Source organism: Papio anubis, chromosome 12 (genome assembly GCF_008728515.1).
Source record: "Papio anubis isolate 15944 chromosome 12, Panubis1.0, whole genome shotgun sequence".
Taxonomy (NCBI): domain Eukaryota; kingdom Metazoa; phylum Chordata; class Mammalia; order Primates; family Cercopithecidae; genus Papio; species Papio anubis.
The window spans coordinates 84,418,706-84,438,679 of record NC_044987.1 but is presented as its reverse complement, the minus strand read 5'-3'; the positions used below and the strand labels follow the sequence as shown (position 1 = coordinate 84,438,679).

General features: G+C 33.8%; 1 protein-coding gene across 2 annotated transcripts in view; it reads right to left on the bottom strand.

Moving 5' to 3' along the window:
• LUZP2 (leucine zipper protein 2) overlaps nt 1–19,974 on the bottom strand; it is a 601,108-nt gene that overhangs the window by 92,073 nt on the left and 489,061 nt on the right. For both annotated transcript variants that reach the window (XM_003910114.5, XM_017948549.3), the window contains exons 8-9: nt 5,790–5,864; nt 290–457 (exon numbers count right to left, since the gene is read on the bottom strand). In XM_003910114.5, the coding sequence (XP_003910163.4) occupies nt 290–457; nt 5,790–5,864 (243 nt within the window). The remainder of the gene's footprint in view (nt 1–289; nt 458–5,789; nt 5,865–19,974) is intronic.

The window sequence follows — 19,974 nt, the reverse complement described above, 5'->3', positions numbered from 1 at the left end:
ATTTTCTTTTAACTTATTCCAACATTATTAGTTTTTGTTTTGTGTGAAACAGTTAGATGATTCTGCCTAAGAAACAGCTAGGTTCTCTATGAAAGAAAAGCTCCCTTCCAACATTCTTCTAGTGACTATGGACATTTTACAAGCTGGGTTACTACCTTCCATATTCCTCCTAATCTTTCAATGGAGTTGTTATCATACTGGAATCCACTCTGGTGATTACATACACTGAGCTTTAAAGATAACACATTATTTGCTGTTACTTTACAAAGCACAAATAAAAGGTAGGTACCTTGCTTTTGGCCCCTGCATCTGGAAGCTTAGAGGCAATATTCCTGGGTGAGAGTAACATCTGAGTGGGATTTGACGCGATTAAACTTAAAGGGGGAGGAGGCTGATCACGGAAAACGGATGTCAAGCAGAGCTGCACAGTCTCTTTCATTGCTTTCATCTGTGACTCCTACAAAAAAGAGGCATTAACATATTTACATTTAGCTATGCTCATCGATTATCTGCTTGCGTTCTCCCTTTCCTCTTAGCCTACACTGCCCACAAAAATATATATCGGTTTTCAAATGTAATTGCCTAATATATAAATTTCATTATGACATACTTTTTTATCCACACTCGGTCTGTTTCTAGGAGCTAATGCATTTCGTGACATATTTTGAACACCAAAATACAAAGATATATCTTACTACTTTCTCTTGAACTAACATGATTTCCATCACGATAGTTTGCAGGAAAGGAAATACACTCTAGGTTACTCTGATGTAGAAAATATCATTTTTTGAAAGTTACCATCTTTATTTAACTTTTATTTTAGGTTTGGGGGCACATATGAAGGTTTGTTAAATAGGTAAATGTGTGTCATGAGGGTTTGTTATACAGATTATTTCATCTCCCAGGTCTTCAGCCCAGTACCCAGCAGTTATCCTTTCTACTCCTCTCTACTCTTCTCCTTTCTCCCATTCTCCACCCTCAAGTAGACCCCAGTATCTGTTGTTTTCTTCTTTGTGCTCCTAAGTTTTCATCATTTAGGTCCCTTGTGGGAGTGGTGGGTATTTAGTTTTCTGTACTTGCATTAGCTTTCTAAGGATAATAGCCTCTAGCTCCATCCATGTTCCTGCAAAAGACATGATCTCATTCTTTTTTATGACTGGATACTATTCCATAGTGTATATGTATCACACATTATTTATCCAATCTGTCATTGAAGGGTATTTAGGTTGATTCTATACCTTTGTTATTGTGAATATTGCTGCAATGAACACTCATATGCATGTGTCTTTATGGAAGAAAAATGTTTATTACTCTTGGTGTGTACCCAGTAATGGGACGGCTGGGTCAAATTATTTTTCTGCTTTTAGTTCTTTGAGGAATTGCTATACTGCTTTCCACGATGGATGAACTAATTTACACTCCCACTAACTACATAAGTCTTCCCTTTTCTCTGCAACCTCACAACCATCTGTTATTTTTTAACGTTTTAATAACAGTCATTTTGACTAGTGTGAGATGGTATCTCATTGTGATTTTGATTTGCATTTTTCTAATAATTAGTGATATTGAGCTTTTTTCATATGCTTGTTGGCCACATGTATGTCTTCTTTTGAAAAGTGTCTATTCATGTCCTTTACCTACTTTTTAATGAGGTTGTTTGTTTTTCTCTTATAAATTTAAGTTCCTTATATATGCTAGATATTAGACCTTTGTCAGATGCATAATTTGCAAATATTTCTACCTATTCTATAGGTTGTCTGTTTACTCTGTTGATGAAACTTGCCATCTTTCTTTCTGCATCTACTTTCTGTATTTAGAATCATTGCCATAGCAATGTAGATTCTTATGTTTCTCAGATTAGCCTATACCTCTCCTTGATTTCCCCACATAATGGAAAAAACAAATTTGTCTCTGATAAAACTCTCATTTCCTATGGGCCTTGTTAGATAATAGCGTCAGGGGCGTTTGAACCAGAGCAACTCCATTTTGAATAGGGGCTGAGCTTAGACCTACTGGGCTGCATTCCCAGATTAGGCATTAAAAGTCACGGGGTGAGATAGGAGGTCAACGTAAGATATAGGTCATAAAGACCTTGCTGATAAAACAGATTACAGTCAAGAATCCAGCGAAAACCCCCAAAACCAAGAAGGCAATGAGGGTGACCGCTGGTCATCCTCACTGCTCATTATATACTAATTATAATGCATTAGCATGCTAAAAGACACCCCCACCAGCACATGACATTTTACAAATGCCATGACAAGGTCACAAAGTTACCCTATATGGCCTAAAAATCGAAGAAACCCTCAGGTCTGAATTGCCCACCACTTACCTAATGCCTATTAAGTTCCTCTAACTTAACAGAGTCTATTACTCATACTCAGGTTTGGCTTCACTCAGTTCCATGAGCAAAACCCAGAGGATGATTTCACACTACGATGGCATTACATTTTTATTTATACTGTTAGGTGTCATTTGTTTTAAACTGCGGGCTACTGTCTACTTTGAAGTTTGCTAAAACAAACTATCACCTAATGAAATCTGATATAAACCATGTACAGCCAGTCTTGTTTTTGCTCTGTCTTTCCGCTCCCTGCAGCACACCACTTTTCCCACTTGTTTCAAAATGTGATAGTAAAATGCAAGTTCCTTAACTAAAATGCTCTGTTTATCACAATATCCTTTGTATAAAGACCCTCAAGCATCCCAAACTCATTTCCATATTACAGCCTTTACAAATGCTGCTTCCTCTGCTTGCAGAACCCTTCTTCCAAATACCCATATAGAAACTACCACTTAAAATATATGTATCAGCTCACACACTATTTTCATGGAAACAGCCCCTATCACCCTTTCCAGGAATGCGTCTTTCTTAAAATTGTTATTATATTTTCTAATTTTATATCTTATTGAATCCTTACCATCATTTCAAATTATCTTGTTGTTTATATGTTTAATGTTCACTTTTAACAAACTTTTTTGAAGGCTTATATCCTTTTTGTGGCATCATCAGTTTCTAACACAACACATGCTTTTTATATAAAAAATTAAACAAACCCTCCAGAGAATATAGGTTAGTGCTCTGTTACAAGAGAAAATAATATTTCTCATTTTATCTTGTATATTAGAAAATAAACTTATTTCATATATTAAAAAAAACTACCACTTACACTGTATAATATGAAAAGTTTATAAGAAATTATTTCTCATATGTGATCCTAAGATGGTGGAAGATTTAAGAGACAGTTTTTTTTTGGGGGGGGGGGTTATGTGTTAGTACTTTTCTCAGAAGAAAATGCATTTTGTCTGGGGACAAGAAGATATACATTGCAAAGACAACTGTGCCCCTAATATCTAATCTCTACACAAATGAAACTTTACAAGATATTTTTCATGTTACCTTAATTCTTTTGCATACAGACACCAAGTCCTCAACTGCAGGCTTTGGAAAGACCATGAGAGGCTGTGAGGCCAAACATTTTCTCCCTAACTTTATTTCTGCCATGAAATCAGCTCAGAGAGCCTGGGAAAGTCATTCAATATTTTGGGACCTCTGCTCCAGTGATATTCAGGTCCCGTGTATGTAGGATGAGTAGAATGCTTATTCATTTAGGTCAGGTCTTTATTTTTAATTAAGAAGTGTTTGTTATATTTCTGTGATGTGCCAGACACTGTGTGGTGGCAAAAAGATTTCTCATTCTGTTATTACTCAGTCATTGGAGTCTATGCAGGTCACCTATTTTCCTATGTCATCTGTAATATGGATGTAATAATGTATGCTTTCCTGGGTGAAATTTTGTATGGGACAGAAACTATACAAATACTTTTAATGTAAAAGTTTGAGAGATTTTCTTAGCATAAGGCTTCTTTTATATTCCAGTAGCTGAGGCCAACCATATATAATTCATAAGATATTGCCATATAAATAATTGATTGGAAACTCAAGGTTGATTCTTAGCTCTTGATAATATTATTGTTTATACTGAGATACTAAACTGAGACTTCTTTCATTAAATATGTCATATGAATCAAGTTGAAGTGTTAAGAGTTTTTCATAATATGTATGAAGTACTTAAGATTATTTGAATTCCAGATATTATGTTCTTGGGAACTAGATACTCTAAGAGTATTTTAAAAACCTCATATAAAGATGATGGAGAGAGGTGAAAATCCATTTCATTAAACTGTAGTTTTTATCCCTTTTGAAGTCAGCTAGCATTTCTATCTGACTTTATGGCTACAGTTTATGAGCCTCATATGTATCTTACACGTGATTTGTTAAAATCAGCCTCCAGTAATATAAAAGGCATTTACAGTTACCAAAAGGCGTGACAAGATCTCAAGGTTAAAGAAGGAATTGTTATCACAGAGAAGTCATCTGTGATCTCACTCAGTAACAATAATAACTTCTAAGTTTACTTACTGAATGTTTTCCAGGCATTGTACCTAGTACTGTAATTTTTGGCTATGTGTAATTTTCTCATCACCATTATAAATAAAGTTTATTGTTATTCCCAGTGAGACATGAAGAGTTTTGAGGAATTTGAACATGACCATTCAGTCAAAGAGTCATGACTCGAACACAAGTAAACTATCTCTGAAGACCATTATTTAACCACTGCAACATCAGGCTTTCATCCTGAAATTTAGGGACATAATGACAGGGGTTAGGAGGTGGAATTGAGAGGAGAAGAGCATCGAATGGGTAAGAATATGTACAACTAAAGATGGAGAAACAACTCTACAATAACCCCGAGCTCTGTGACTCAGGCCAAATTCCAGTTGCAAAATAAATTGTTTTGTGACCATACCGTGCCCTATGACCCACAGGTACTTACAGAATACATACATATTCTCTGTGCTTCTGTTGCCTCCTGTCTCAGCATACAATTATTTCCTAATTGTTAGTGCTAAACAAAATTGTGAGAGATATGGGACCCAAGACCTTGTCTAATATATTTTCTATTTTCCATTGTACCTAGCATAGTATGGCCACAACAAAAAAGGCACTTCAAAACTATTTAGTCATTGTTTGACTGAAAGGATTATGTGAAGTCAAATGGGAAAACATTTAATATCATGAAGAATATTCCAAGAGTCAGAGAGGGTAACAACTCAGAGAAGACCAGCCTGCTTCAGAATCATGGGAATCTAATGATCTTCTAGGATTTAAACCATATTGCAGCGATTGTGCATCCATTTATGTATATTTGTTAATATTATGTTTTAATTACTATTTCCAAATTTGAGTATAGAAAATATATAAAAATAGGTGCATTAATTATATTACAGTAAACAGTTAAATTACTTCCATTTATTATTAATATAAACATTGCTGTACTCAATGTTATTGTGCATGTTTCCAAGCAAATATAGAGAAATATAAATGATAAGATATACACATTCAAAAACTGGTTATAACAATTTGATGCCAATAATTAGTTCCTTTTGCTTCATAACTCAGTCACCCAGAGTTAATATATAGTGCCTTAGTTGATGTTTTAAAGCATGTTTATTCATGGTATTATGGAATAAACACACCAGTGAGGTGAAAAATGGAGCCATGAACTCACAAAGACTGAACCGTCAGTCAATTTACTGTAGCAGCAAAACAAAGAAATAATTGGATTACAAAGAAGATATCAAACCTTCCTGAATTCTGTAACTATCTTATATACACAGCATCTGGAAACACATTAATAAATCAAGAAAAGCAATGGACATACTTTAACTTTTTTTTTTTTTTTTGCTAAAACTAAAGTTTTAATGGTTCATGAATGTAGACTTACCCTGTCAAGAGCTGCTTTCTCCAGTTCATTTTTGGCTACAGCTAATTTTTGTTCCAGATCAGTAAGCTGTTGCGCCTGTAAAATAAGAGATAAATCTTCTAGATAAATTCTGTAATTTCCCTATGTATTTTAGGCATCTGTCATATATTGCCAAAAAATTGTAAAAAGAGAGAAGAGAAATAAACCAAAAAAAAAAAAAAAAAACACAGTGTCCTGTAAGATTCATTTAGAATTCAGGTTAAAAATACTATATATCATGATAATTTGATGTGAAGAATATGCGGAAAATGGTAGTTCTGGATGAATATGCACTAAATGCTTCACTAGACCAAAACATCTAGTTTCAAGGACCCAATTCAAGTCTCTAGGAATACTTGTGATTTAAATCCATCACTTATATTTCTAGTTAGTATAGACTGAATTTTATCCCCCCAAAATGTATATGTTGAAGCCTAAACCCCTTATTCTCACTGTATTTGGAGACAGAGCACTCTGGGGTTAATTTAAATTAAATGAAGTCACAAGAGTGAGGCCCTAGTTCCATAGGACACATGTTAATGTAAACAGAGGGAAAAAACAACAGAGATACTTCTTTGCGCTCACAGGTATGGGCCAAGTGAAGACACACATAGAAGGCACAGTCTATAAGCCAGGAAGAGCCTTTGCCAGAAACTAAACATATGGACACCTCACTCTGGGACTTCTAGCGTGGAGAACTGAGAGATAATAGATTTTTATTGTTTAAGACACCTAGTCAATGGTATTTTGTTATTGCAGCCAAAGTAGACAAATGTACTAGTATGTACTCTATTTTTATTATTTTTTTGTTTTTTAATCCCATACACTTCTCTATTCTACCATATCTCTATACCATTATAAGTGTCATTATTGTGATATTAGAAGAGAAAATCAGTACCTTCAGATTTGGAAGTTATATATTCAAATCTTGCCTCCACCATTTCCCAGCTATGTGATCTTTGGCAAAGCCCTTGACTTTTCTAAACTGGAAATGGCAATACTTAATACTTATTCTACACCACACTAGCCAGGCTCAAATTAGGAATATGAAGAATTGGAAGTTCCATTATCTGCATACATATAGCATTTGCACCGCCTTGCTTTATTCCATTATTGTTCCATTTACCCATTCATCCTTTGATTAATCTCTGTGTTCTCCACTATTCTAGGCATGGTGCTGGGCCATGAGAATTGCTGAGATTAGTTAAAAAAACAACCACAACCACAACAAGAGCCATAACAAATATTTCTGTAAATAACCTACAAACTTATATTTTTAAATTGTTTACATCTTACAGTTGATTGCGGTATCTGTTGAGAGCAAGAAAAATAAAATGCATTTAATTTTCTATATGAAAGCTGCCATTTTATTAGGTATCAAAATTCATTCAATAATTTTATAATTCAGCAAATATTACATATGTTTTAATATAAATAAAAAACCATCCTCTGAACTAATTGTAGAATAATGAAGAAAAAGAAACCCTTGTCTTTAAAAAGAGACAGAATATATATGTATAAAATCAGATAGTGACAATTGCTATAAAGAAAATAAAGCTAAAAAATGGAATAGAGTGTGTGAGAGGTTACATTAATCAATATATTCATATTGTAAATATTTACAATAAACCCAGCTTACAGTCAAACTATTGGTGGATCCTTAGAGTAATACTTCAACCCAGCCAAGATCACTGGCCCTGGGCAACTCACATATGAACATTTTCCCTATTTATTAGTTGATTTAAAAATAATATGTTTTACCATAACAATGCACTACATTATTTTCTCCTTCTCAATCTTTCTTTCCTACCAGTTGCCCCTTGCTCAATATGCTCTGGATATACTGGCCTTATTTTACCCCAAAAGTGCTAAGTTTATCTATATTGCAAGGTCTTAAAAATTCCCAGCATGATTTTCTTCTCATCATTTAGATATCCACTAAAATTTATTTAATCATGACAGTATTCCTGATAACTCATATTTATATGAGTTAATTAGCTTCTGTTGTGAAACAGAAACCCAAACTCAGAGGCTCAAAGAAATAAGAATTTATAAATTTTATATTTAAATCACATGTATTTCATTTTATCAGTAGAAACATTATCTGTCATAAATACATAGAACTACTTATGTAAAATTCCCTTTTTTAATGTGTGAAGAAAATGCAAGTTCTAGCATCATGACAATCAAATTCACATATAACAATATTACTCTTAAAGGTAAATGGACTAAATGCCCCAATTAAAAGAAACAGAATGCCAAGATTGATAGAGTCAAGACCCATTGGTATGCTGTCTTCAAGAGATCCATCTCATGTGCAAAGACACACATAGGTTCAAAATAAAGGGATGGAGGAAAATTTACCAAGCAAATGAAAAACACAAAAAAAGCAGAGGTCACAATTCTAGTTTCTGACAAAATAGACATTAAATCAACAAAGATCAAAAAAGATAAAGGGCGGCATTACATAATGGTAAAGGGTTCAATTCAACAAGAAGAGCTAACTATTCTAAATATATATGCACCCAATACAGGAGGACCCAGATTCTTAAAGTAAGTCCTTAGAGACCTACAAAGAGACTTATACTCCCACACGGTAATAGTGGGAGATGTTAAGACCCCATGGACAATATTAGCCAAACAAAGATAATTAGGAACTTAACTCAACTCTGGATCAAGCAGACCTGATAGATATCTACAGAACTCTCCATCAAAAAACAACATAAGATACATTCTTCTCATTGCTGCATGGCTCTCACTCTAAAATTGATCACATAATTCGAAGTAAAACACTCCTTGGTAAATGCAAAGGAACTAAAATTGTAAGTCTCCCAGATTGAAGACTAAGAAATTCATTCAAAACCACAAAAGTACATGGAAATTGAACAACCTGCTGCTGAATGACTTCTGGCTAAATAATAAAATTAAGACAAAAATGAAGAAGTTATTTAAAACTAATTAGAACGAAGAGACAACATACCAAAATCTCTGGGATGCAGCTAAAACAGTGTTAAGAAGGAAATTTATAGCACCAAAAACCCACATCAAAACACTAGAAGAATCTCAAATTAACAACCTAACAACACAACTAAAAGAACTAGAGAATCAAGAGCAAACCCCAAATCTAGCAAAAGGCAAGAAATAACCATATCAGAGCTGAACACAAAATAACCTACAAAAAATCAATGAACACAGGAGTTGTTTTTCTGAAAAAAGCTAATAAATATATAGAATGCTAGCTAGACTAATAAAGAAGAAAAGAGAGAAGATACAAATAGACACAATCAGAAATGATCATGGAGATATCGCCATTGACCACCACAGGAATACAAAAAAAAAAAAAAAAATCAGAAAATACTATAAACACTTCTATACACATAAACTAGAAAATCTAGAAGAAATGAGTAAGTTCTTGGAAACAAACAGCCTCCCAAGACTGAACCAGGAAGAAACTGAATCCATAAATAGTCCAATAATGAGTTCTAAAATTGAGGCAGTAATAAAGAGCCTACCAACCAGAAAAGCCCAGGATCAGACAAACTTACAGCTGAAATATACCAGAGGTACAAAGAAGAGCTGGGACCATTTTTAGTAAAACTATTACAAACAGTTGAAAAGTAAGGACTCCTCCCCAATGCATTTTATGAGGTCAGCATCATTCTGACACCAAAACCTGGCAGACATACAACAACAACAAAAAGAAAACTTTAGGCAAATATCCTTGATGAACATCAATGCAAAAACCCTCAATAAAATGCTGGCAGACCGAATCCAGAAGCACATCAAAAAGTTTATCCACCACAATCAAGTTGGATTTACACCCAGAATGCAAGTCTGTTTCAACATATGCAAATCAATAAATGTTATTCATCACATAAACAGAACTAAAGGAAAAAATCCACATGATTATCTCAATAGGCACAGAAAAGGCCTTTGATATAATTCAGCATCCCTTCATGTTCAACACTCTCATTAAACTAGGTATTGAGGGAACATACTTAAAAATAATAAGGACAATACTGTTGTCTTTCGCTTTAGAGAGACAGCAGAACAAAGATGGTAGGAGATGAACTTTGGAGCTCACACTGAAACCGGAGTACTAGTTTTTACCCCTTACTAATTTTCAATACTTAAATATTTAATATTCCCATGTTTCAGTTTCCTCTTCTTTAAAGATGAATAATAGTACTTAACATATAGGCTTATTGGGGGAATTAAATTAGTCAATATCTTTAAAATATTTATAGTAGCCCCAGTTCAGTAGTAATACATGACTATATGATAAGTAATATAGTCTATATTACCTGCCATTAATTCATCATAAAGGTAATAAATATAACAATTCAGGAAGCTTGTATCAGGGCAGAAAGAAGAAATTCCAAGAAAAATAGCAAATTTGCATTTGAAAGTTTTATTGCCATTCATGCCCAGGTTTTTGTTTGTTTGTTTTTTTAAGGAGTCTCACTTTGCTGTCACTCAGGCTGGAGTGCAGTGGCATGATCTTGGCTCACTGCAACCTCTGCCACCTGGGTTCAAGTGATTCTCGTGCCTCAGCCTCCCGAGTAGTTGGGATTACAGGTGCATGCCACCACACCCAGCTAATTTTTATATTGTTTTAGTAAAAATAGAGTCTTGCCATTGTGATCAGGCTAGTCTCGATCTTGTGACCTCAGACGATCTGCCTGCCTCAGCCTCCCAAAGTGCTGGAATTACAAGCATAAGCCACCACACCTGGCCATGCCCAGGGTTTTAATAATTTACCTTTTCTAGGAAGTCATTCAACCTGGTAAAAATCCAGCCAAGAGATGTTAGGAAACCAGAGTTGACAAAAAAGGTTAGAAAAAGTAATAAAAGGACTTGCAGATATCATCCCATATTGTAATACTTTGATCCTAGTTTGGAAAGGATACTGGATTAAATCATACAGAGTAGTCATTTTTTTCATAATTTTAAAAAAATATTTCAACTCTTATTTTAGATACAGAGAGTACATGTGAAGATTTGTTATATGGGGCTATTGCATGATGCTGAGGTTTGCAATATAGATACCATCATGCCAGTAGTGACTATAGTACCCAGTATGTAGTTTTTCAACCCAACACCCTCCTTCCACCCTCTAGTACGGTGGTCCCCAGCCCCTATGCCACAGACTGGTACTGCTCTGTGGTTTGTTAGGAACTGGGCAGCACAGCAGGAGGTAAGCAGCTGGCAAGTGGGCAAAGCGGAACTCTACCTCCTGTCAGGTCAGCAGCAGCATTAGATTTTCATAGGGGCATGAACCCTATTGTGAACTGTGCATGCAAGGGATCTAGGCTGTGTGCTCTTTATGAGAATCTAATGACAAATGTAATGCATTTGAATAATCATGAAACCACTCTCTGGGCCCATCTCAGGTACGTGGAAAAATGGCCTTCCATGATACTGGTCACTGGTACCACACAGGTTGAGGATAATTGCTCTAGTAGACGACAGTGTCCACTGTTCCCATATTTATGTCTATGTGTATTCCATGCTTATCTCTTTCTTATAAGTGAGAACATGTAGCATTTAGTTTTATGTTCCTGTATTAATGTGCTTAGGATTATGGCCTCCATTTTCATCCATGTTGCTGTAAAGGACATAATTTCACTCTTTTTATGGCTGCCTATTATTCCGTGGTGTATATGTACCACATTCTTAATGTAAATTCTTAATATACTTTATTAACAATTATGAAAATGTAGAACCTCAAGTTTTTATAGACCATAAAAAGCTGGAGCTTGGTTTTGTTTCTGGCTCAGTTACACTAAGTGTAGTGCTCCAAGGGAGTGTTACTTGTTATTTTTTCTCAGAATGGACCTTAAGTAGGGCTAGATTCTAAAGGATAGCACCAGTAATGTGTTCGGTGCATAAACTCTGTTTTCTTCTAGGAAACATTAAGGTATAACTGTGTTGGATGAAGCAGAAAAGAAAAGGGATTTGATGCTAGATGATTACATTTTATCTGAAATTTCAGTGAATCATTTTATAAAATTTTGGCAACTAGCTAAATTTGCGAAGTTCTAACTCATCAGTCATACATAAGATTTGTAATTCAAAAATTCTGAAATAACTTTTTATTGATAAAATTTTTAAAAATTATTCCTTCGCCCCTTTCCCTGCAGGTAAAATTATCCAGTTGTCTTTATTTTTTCTGATAAATCTCACTGAGGTTTATAGAATATAAAACTATACCTTGCTTTCCTCTAAAAAGGATGTGAGACAATTTCACATTAAAAGTAATAAAATCTTAAAGACAAGTAAATCATATCAGGTTTATGGAAAAAAATATATGATAATATGCTGCATGAATGTGATGTAAAGGTAGGGTAGGGGATGCAACAGCAGAAAAAAGCACTGATAGTGGAGCCATAAAACTTCTATCTGTCTTGGCTGAGTTTTGGCTGAGCTGAAAATTTTGTTCCCAGACTTCTGGCAGCCACTTGTAAAAAGTAATGCTCTTGGCTCCAAAATTCTCATTATCAAAGATAGTAAACCTACCAGAGACACAGAAGATTCAGAAGTTTTCCGAGTAGTAGGTTCTAAAATAAACTTCTAACAGATTTTATAATGCAACTCAGCACACCATTTTTAAGGCGCTAAGAACATAAAGTACAAATGCATGGATCATCTTAATTCCTAAGATAATTCCTAGAATTCCTCAAGAAAGAGAAAGTGTGTGTGTGTGTGTGTGTGTGTGTGTGTGTGTTCCCACAAAAACACAAAAAACCAGATGAACAAGTCATAAGATGAACTTGCCTCCTAAGACGTGAGTAATAACTCCACTCTTTCTCACCCATTCTGCCTCACATTCTTTTGCAGCCATACATGCCAGGTGAGATCTCAGTGCTCAGTTGCAAAGATGGAGATGTAATTTCTTAAAGCAATCACTCTATCTCAATTCTTAACTTTCCAGTTAAATAATTGAAATTATATTTAGGCACTTAAATGACTTTATGCAGAAACTAGAATATATTTACTGATATTTTCTGGAATAAAAATTGTCTCTTTTCTTCATCTAAGAGAAGATACAGTATATTATTTCTCTTTGCAGAGTAATATGAAGATGTTTAGGCCTAAACTCAAATATACATTATTGCTAGAATCAAAGAGAACAGCAGGAGGCTATACTGTCCTATAGAATAAAATAAAACAAAAAAATAAGAAATACATATAGAGCAGGCTTTGGTGACATGAAAAACTCATTCAAACTGTGCCTGAAATAAGGGAACCCTGCATTTTCAGTTAATGTAAAGAAATATTTTTTTCTTAAATTCGAGTTAGATATTTATATTTCCTGATATTTAAAGAAAGATTAGGCTATTATCCTTAGCAAACTAAAACAAGAACAGAAAACCAAATACTGCATGTTCTCACTTATAAGTGGGAGCTAAATGATAAGAACTTAGGAACACAAAGAAGGAAACAACAGACACTAGAGTCTACTTGAGTGGGGAGGAGGAGTAGAAAGGAGGGAAAGGAGCAGAAAAGATAACTAGTGGGTACTGGGATTAATACCTGGGTGAGAAAATAATATGTGCAACAAACCCCCAGGACAACAAGGGTTTACCCATGAAACATACATTCACATGTACTCTCAAACCTAAAATATAACTTTAAAAAAAGGATTCAAATTATCTGCCTCTAGACATGACAGAGATGACAGGTGATCAATATTGGACTAGCTCTCCTCCTATAAACAACTATGAACAATTGTGCCAGGCAATGAACCTTGAAATATAGGAAACTGACTAGGTAAGACCCATGACTGCATCAGCTTTCTGCCTGATGACAATTTCTTAACCAAGGTGCAAAGAGCAATGGCCCAAGAAGATCACTGTAATTGTACTGAGCTATTGAGGTGGAAAGCAGAGTTTAGAACAGATCAAATGGCTACAACATGTGGTACAGGGCATCAGAGAAGTATGAAGTGAGCAGGGGTGGGGCTCCCAAAAATCAGCTTGGGTAATGGAGGAGTGTTCCTGGACATCCTTGGCTGAGAGTTGGTCTACACATACCAGGGTAATAAATTATACAAGGCAATAATAGAACAAATTCTACACGGCTGAGAGGAGAGGAGAAAAACTCAAGGTTAAGCACTGTAGAAGGATAAGAGCTCCAAAGGCACCCATAAACTCTTAACACCACAGGCAATCAAAACAGCCATCTTTAGATTAATAGCTAAACACTAAAGAGTTGTTGGCAAACTACAGCCCACAGTCAAAATCTTGCTTACTGACTGATTTTGTATATAAATTTTATCAAAACACAACCACCTTTATTTGTTTAACTATTGTCTAGTTGTTTTTGTGCTACAATGGTGGAATTCAGTAGTTAACCATATGGCCTGTTCAGACTAAAATATTTACTGTTCAGACTAAAATATTTACTGTGTGTTCACCTACAGCAAATGTTTTTTGATCCCTGCCCTAGAATAAGGCTTATTTCGAACATACCTTAAAAAAATGTAAATCAAATCTGGACAGGATTTTGGAGGGGTGGGGACACATCTTTGGAGGTTTAGCTCAATTAAATTAGAGGAGCTTGGGTACTACCTTTAACTTTTTAAGTACTGGCACTAGGCAAAGTATAAAACAAACCCTACATGAATCAAGTTGATTACCAGTACTTTAACAGCATTCTAGAAAAAAAAATAGAAAATATTCACAAGATAAAATCCAGAGTCTCTATAATATATCAACCAAAATCTCCATCGCAACATAAAATCTCACTAGTTATTAATATATATATATATGTTCCAAAGTCACACACAAGAGTAAAGAATTATAACCAATATCTAGATAGTCTATATGTTGAATATAGCAGAAAAACACTTTAAGGCAGCTATTAAAAATAGGATTAAGAACTTATAGCTAATATATTCTTGATAAAAGAGGAAATCTTAACATAAAAGTTGCATATAATTATTTTAAAAAGGAAATGAAAATTCTAAAAAGAAAAATGAATTGGATGCACATTAAAAAATGAAGATGACAGAAAAAGAGTCAGTAAATATGACGTGATATTAATAGAAACGATTCATTCTGAAGAATGGTGAAGAGAAAAAAGCTTGAAGAAAGATGAACAGGGTCTCAAAAATGCTCAGAATAATATTAAACACTTTAATATATGTATATTGGAATACTAGAAAGAAAAGAGTGTGAAAAAAGAGAAAAAATGAATTTCGAATTGTTAGGAAAAAATTTAATGAAGAATGTGAAAAACGTTTGTGTTGAAAATTACAAAACATTACTAAGACTAATAACAAAAATTTTAAATAATCAGAAAGATGTCCAATGATTATGAATTAAAATATTGTTTGCAATTGAATAAGATATTTACTATTCTTATGATGTCTGGTCTCCCTAAATTAATATACAGATAAAATACAAACAGACTGTAATTCCCACAGGATAATTTTTGGTAAATTTGCCAAGCTATTTCTGAAATGTGTATCCAAAATCTTTAGAAAAGCACTAGCTGTAGGACTAACACTATTTGATTTTAAGACTAACTCTAAAGCTACATTAATGGCAGTGTGTCATTGGCATAAGCATAGACATATATGACAACGGATCAGGACAGAATCTGGAAATTGACCCAAATATATGGTCAGTTGAAAACATACATAGTTATTTGATTGTTGAGAAAGTCAAAGTATAATTCAATGTATAAAAATACTAAATTTAATAAATAGTGAGAAAGCAATTGGAGATTTTATCATATATATATATGTTATACATACTTTATACATGCATGCACATTATATATGTATACATCCATTATATCCACTATATAATATAAATATATATTTTTACATTATATAATGGATATATCCAATTGATATAATGAATATATTATATTCACTATGTATATATAACATATAGTATAAAATATATATTTTGCACATGCACACACATTGTATGTGTATATATGTATATAAAATGTATATTTTATAGTGTATAAAATATACATATATATCTTATATATAATATATAATCTATTATATATAAACATAATGTGTGTGTGCATGTGTAAAATCAACCCTGATCTTTTCCTCACAGTATTCACAAACAAAAATGAGAAATGAATTATAGACCTAAGTGTAAAAGCTCAAGCACAAATCCTCTAGAAGAAAATCGCTGTGACTTTGAGATAGACAAATATTTCTTAAACAGACAAAAAAGCCCAAACATTAGAAAAATATAAATATAATTTATTACACATAAAATGTTGTTCTTCAATAGACACTGCAGAGAGAATGAAAAGCCAAGTCATAAACAAGAGAAAATATGTATCAGTGAAAGAACTAGAATCCAAAATATACAAATGAAACTTACAGTTCAACAATAAGAAGACAACCATTAAAAAAGTTAAATAGACTTAGGTAGTAAATAAATTAAAAATACAAACAACCACATTTTTAAAAAATTGGTCAAATAATTGAATAAATGAAAAGTGGTTTATTAATACATAAAATGGCTATATTCAAAATACAAAAATGCTCATGAAAATATGTTCAACGTAATTACTTATCAGATAAAGCAAGTAAAACTATAATAAAACACCACTTCCACTAGAAGACCTAAATGTACTATCTTGATTTATCTTTAAGAATATCTAAAAATTACTCCAGGAGAGATTAATGATCCATGAGTCACAGTTACTGCATGATCTTTGCGACTTACTGTTTGATCTCAAATTCCCTGTGTGCAAAGTAAGAATTTTTGAGTAGATGATTTTTAAATGCTCTATCTAAAGGAATTTATAACTCCTCAGATGTTTTCTATAGTAATAGACACATCCAGTTAATGTACCAGAGTAGACACAATAACATGTGATTTTATTTCCTAATATTTATGTTTTAAATGAGCCATTTAATATTCTACGTGCATTTAATATCGTTCCTTCTTTAAACTCTCTTGTTAAACTTCTCTTCAAAACAGTAGGTGTTAATTTAAAAAAATTATATGTAAAATTATCATACTAGTTTATTAATCATTTTAATGACTAGACACTTTTTAAATTTTATTAACCTATAACTTTTCTTCAAAATTGCTTTCAAAGCTTATAATCTCATGTTTTATATTTCATCCAGAGAATGTTTTAAAAACAAATAATTTATTCAGTCTTTTTGTGAATTATTAAAGCACAAACATATTGATTTCAATGGCTATCAAATTTTGTTGATATCCTTTCTTTGTAGACAGAGATATTCCAGAGACGCTTTGAATATGAATCAAGAGATTCGTTGGCAGAGAGAGTTTTCTGTGGAGAAAACTGAAGAAATGGAGCTTTCAGCAGAAAACTATCTCTTTAAAATTTACTTTTAGGCCAGGTGAATTTCACCAAACATTTAGTATGCAATTCATAAACTTGAATTACATGTCTAGAATTCATAACAGAGAAAAATGGTGAAAATTATGCCAACAGAAAGGAAGAATGACGGGCCGGGCGCGGTGGCTCAAGCCTGTAATCCCAGCACTTTGGGAGGCCGAGACGGGCGGATCACGAGGTCAGGAGATCGAGACCATCCTGACTAACACGGTGAAACCCCGTCTCTACTAAAAAATACAAAAAACTAGCCGGGCGAGGCGGCGGGCGCCTGTAGTCCCAGCTACTCGGGAGGCTGAGGCAGGAGAATGGCGGGAACCCGGGAGGCGGAGCTTGCAGTGAGCCGAGATCGCGCCACTGCACTCCAGCCTGGGGGACAGAGCGAGACTCTGTCTCAAAAAAAAAAAAAAAAAAGAAAGGAAGAATGACAATTTTCACACGTCCACTCTTTATGATTAGAAATTAGATGATTGTTCTTTGAGAATTATTTTGTTTAGACGTCTTCCTATACAGACTTTTTTTCCTTATATTAGTCTTGGGAATCTTAATGGGACTTCTCAGCTACTTTACTGATAATCTACATAGCTTTTAAATCTTAATAAATAGGTTCTAGACTCTGAACTACACATCTAGAAATTGTACTTTCTGAAAATGTCTGAAACTTTTACTTACTCTGTAATTAAAAATATGTTTGTCTTCATGAAAATGGATATCAGGCATTTCCTTTTATACTGTGCACTGATAACAAGAAATTTCTGTGATATATTTGAACCTGGATTGACTATCTAGGTAAAGAAATACAGTGGGAAAAAAAAAAGATGCTTTGAGATATAATCTAGAAGCATCTAATATTTCTTTACTATAGAATTTATTGACTTCACGAGGGCAAAATTCTATCGAAAGTTACCATTAATCCATTTTGCCTTTGTCTACTTCAAGTGTTCTAGGAGGTAGTAATTGCTTGGAGGAATAGCCTCATAGTATAATATACCCTGTAGTTTGAAAGAGATTTGGAAGAAATGAAGATTATCTGATTGTTCCTTACTTAGGCAGATATTATCAGCTCAATATACATATGCATCTTTTAAAATCCTGGATGAGATGTGGTCCTGCAAACTACATAGGTAGTGTGCTGATCAGTTATGAAAATTAATACTACCTTAACTAATGTTGGGTTGGGTATAAATAAAGTGAAAATCTTGCTGTTTCTATATTACTATATCTATGGTTTTCCCACATACATTCTGTTATCTAATAATGCTTTTAACTTGACTCTTATTCTCATTTTCTCTGCCTCTTTTGCTGAGATTATATAAAATAATCACCACCATTCTGTAATTACCAGCATGTAGCAGGTAAATGTGCCAGTTACCATGAATTAACATCTAAATATTCTCATTAATCCTAAGAGATAAGTAATTATCCTCATTTGACAGATAACAAACATTGGCAGGAATGCGGTGAAAAGGGAATCCTGGCACACCGTTGGTGGTAGAGTAAATTAGTACAGCCACTGAAGAAACACATATGGAGGTTTCTCAAAACACTGAAAATAGAATTCCTGTGTGATCCAGCAATCCTGCTTTTGGGCATTTATCCAAGAGATTTGAAATCAGTATGCCCAACAGATATCTGCATTCCCATGTTTATTGAAGCACTATTTACAGTAGTCAAGTTAAGAAATCAACCTGTGTTCACCATCAAATAAAGAAAATGCGTTATATATAAACAACGAAATATTATTCAGCCTTTAAAAAGAAATAAATTTTGTCATTTGTAACAACATGGATGGAATTGGAGAGCATTATGCTAAGTGAAATAAGCTGGGTAAGAAAGTCAAATACCACATGTTCTCACTTATATGTAGTCTCTGAAACAAAGCAGAGAGTTGGAGGGCAGTAAACAGGCTGGAAAGCATAGAGGGGATGGAGAGATGAAATCAAAGGATACAACGTCTCAATTAGGAATATGATTTTTTTTTCTTGGAGGTTGCACAATATGATGAATGTGGTAAATATTATGATACACATCAAATTTGCTAAAAGTAATTTCAAATGTTCTTACTATAAAAAATGATAAATATTTAGAGAAACTGATATGTCAACTAACCTGATTTAATTATTCTACATTGCATTCATAAATACTAACATGACTTTGTATCTCATACATATATACAACTATAATTTGCCAATTTGCAATTTAAAAAAGAATTAGGATCAAAGAGAATAAGCAAAAGATAACAGCTGGGTTTTGGTACCACATTTATCTGAATCCAAACTTACTATACCAGGCTACTTTCACTCCAATGGTTTAAAAGCCAAGTTGAACAAGACAACAAGATGGGCCTTTAGTATGCCTACGAATTAAACAACTTCAGTCCATGGCACACTTCTAACATCTTTACATTGTCTCCCATTGTAATGCTACCTTACCCCAAGGAAGAATTATTTTTCTGACTTCTGTGGAATATTACTTTAGCAAAAATGTTGGCGTTTGTATTCTATTTTTTTTTTTTTTAATTCCATGAATTGGAAATCACTTTAAACTAGAACTTCTTCAAGTATGGAAAAACCACAGGCCTCACCACCCTGGAAATTTGTGTAGCATGTGAAATAGCTGATCATCAACTCTTCTGGTAATTTTCCCATTAAGATTTCTCAACCAAATCCCACCTTCTTTCATTTTTCATCTCTGCTCATCTTTTTCTCACTACTTCCCAGCCTTCTCTTATGCTTCTTTCTTGTTTTCTACCCAAACATAAGAAATCACCAAAATCTTTATTTCCGGTTACACCTATGACTTATTTATCAGTGTT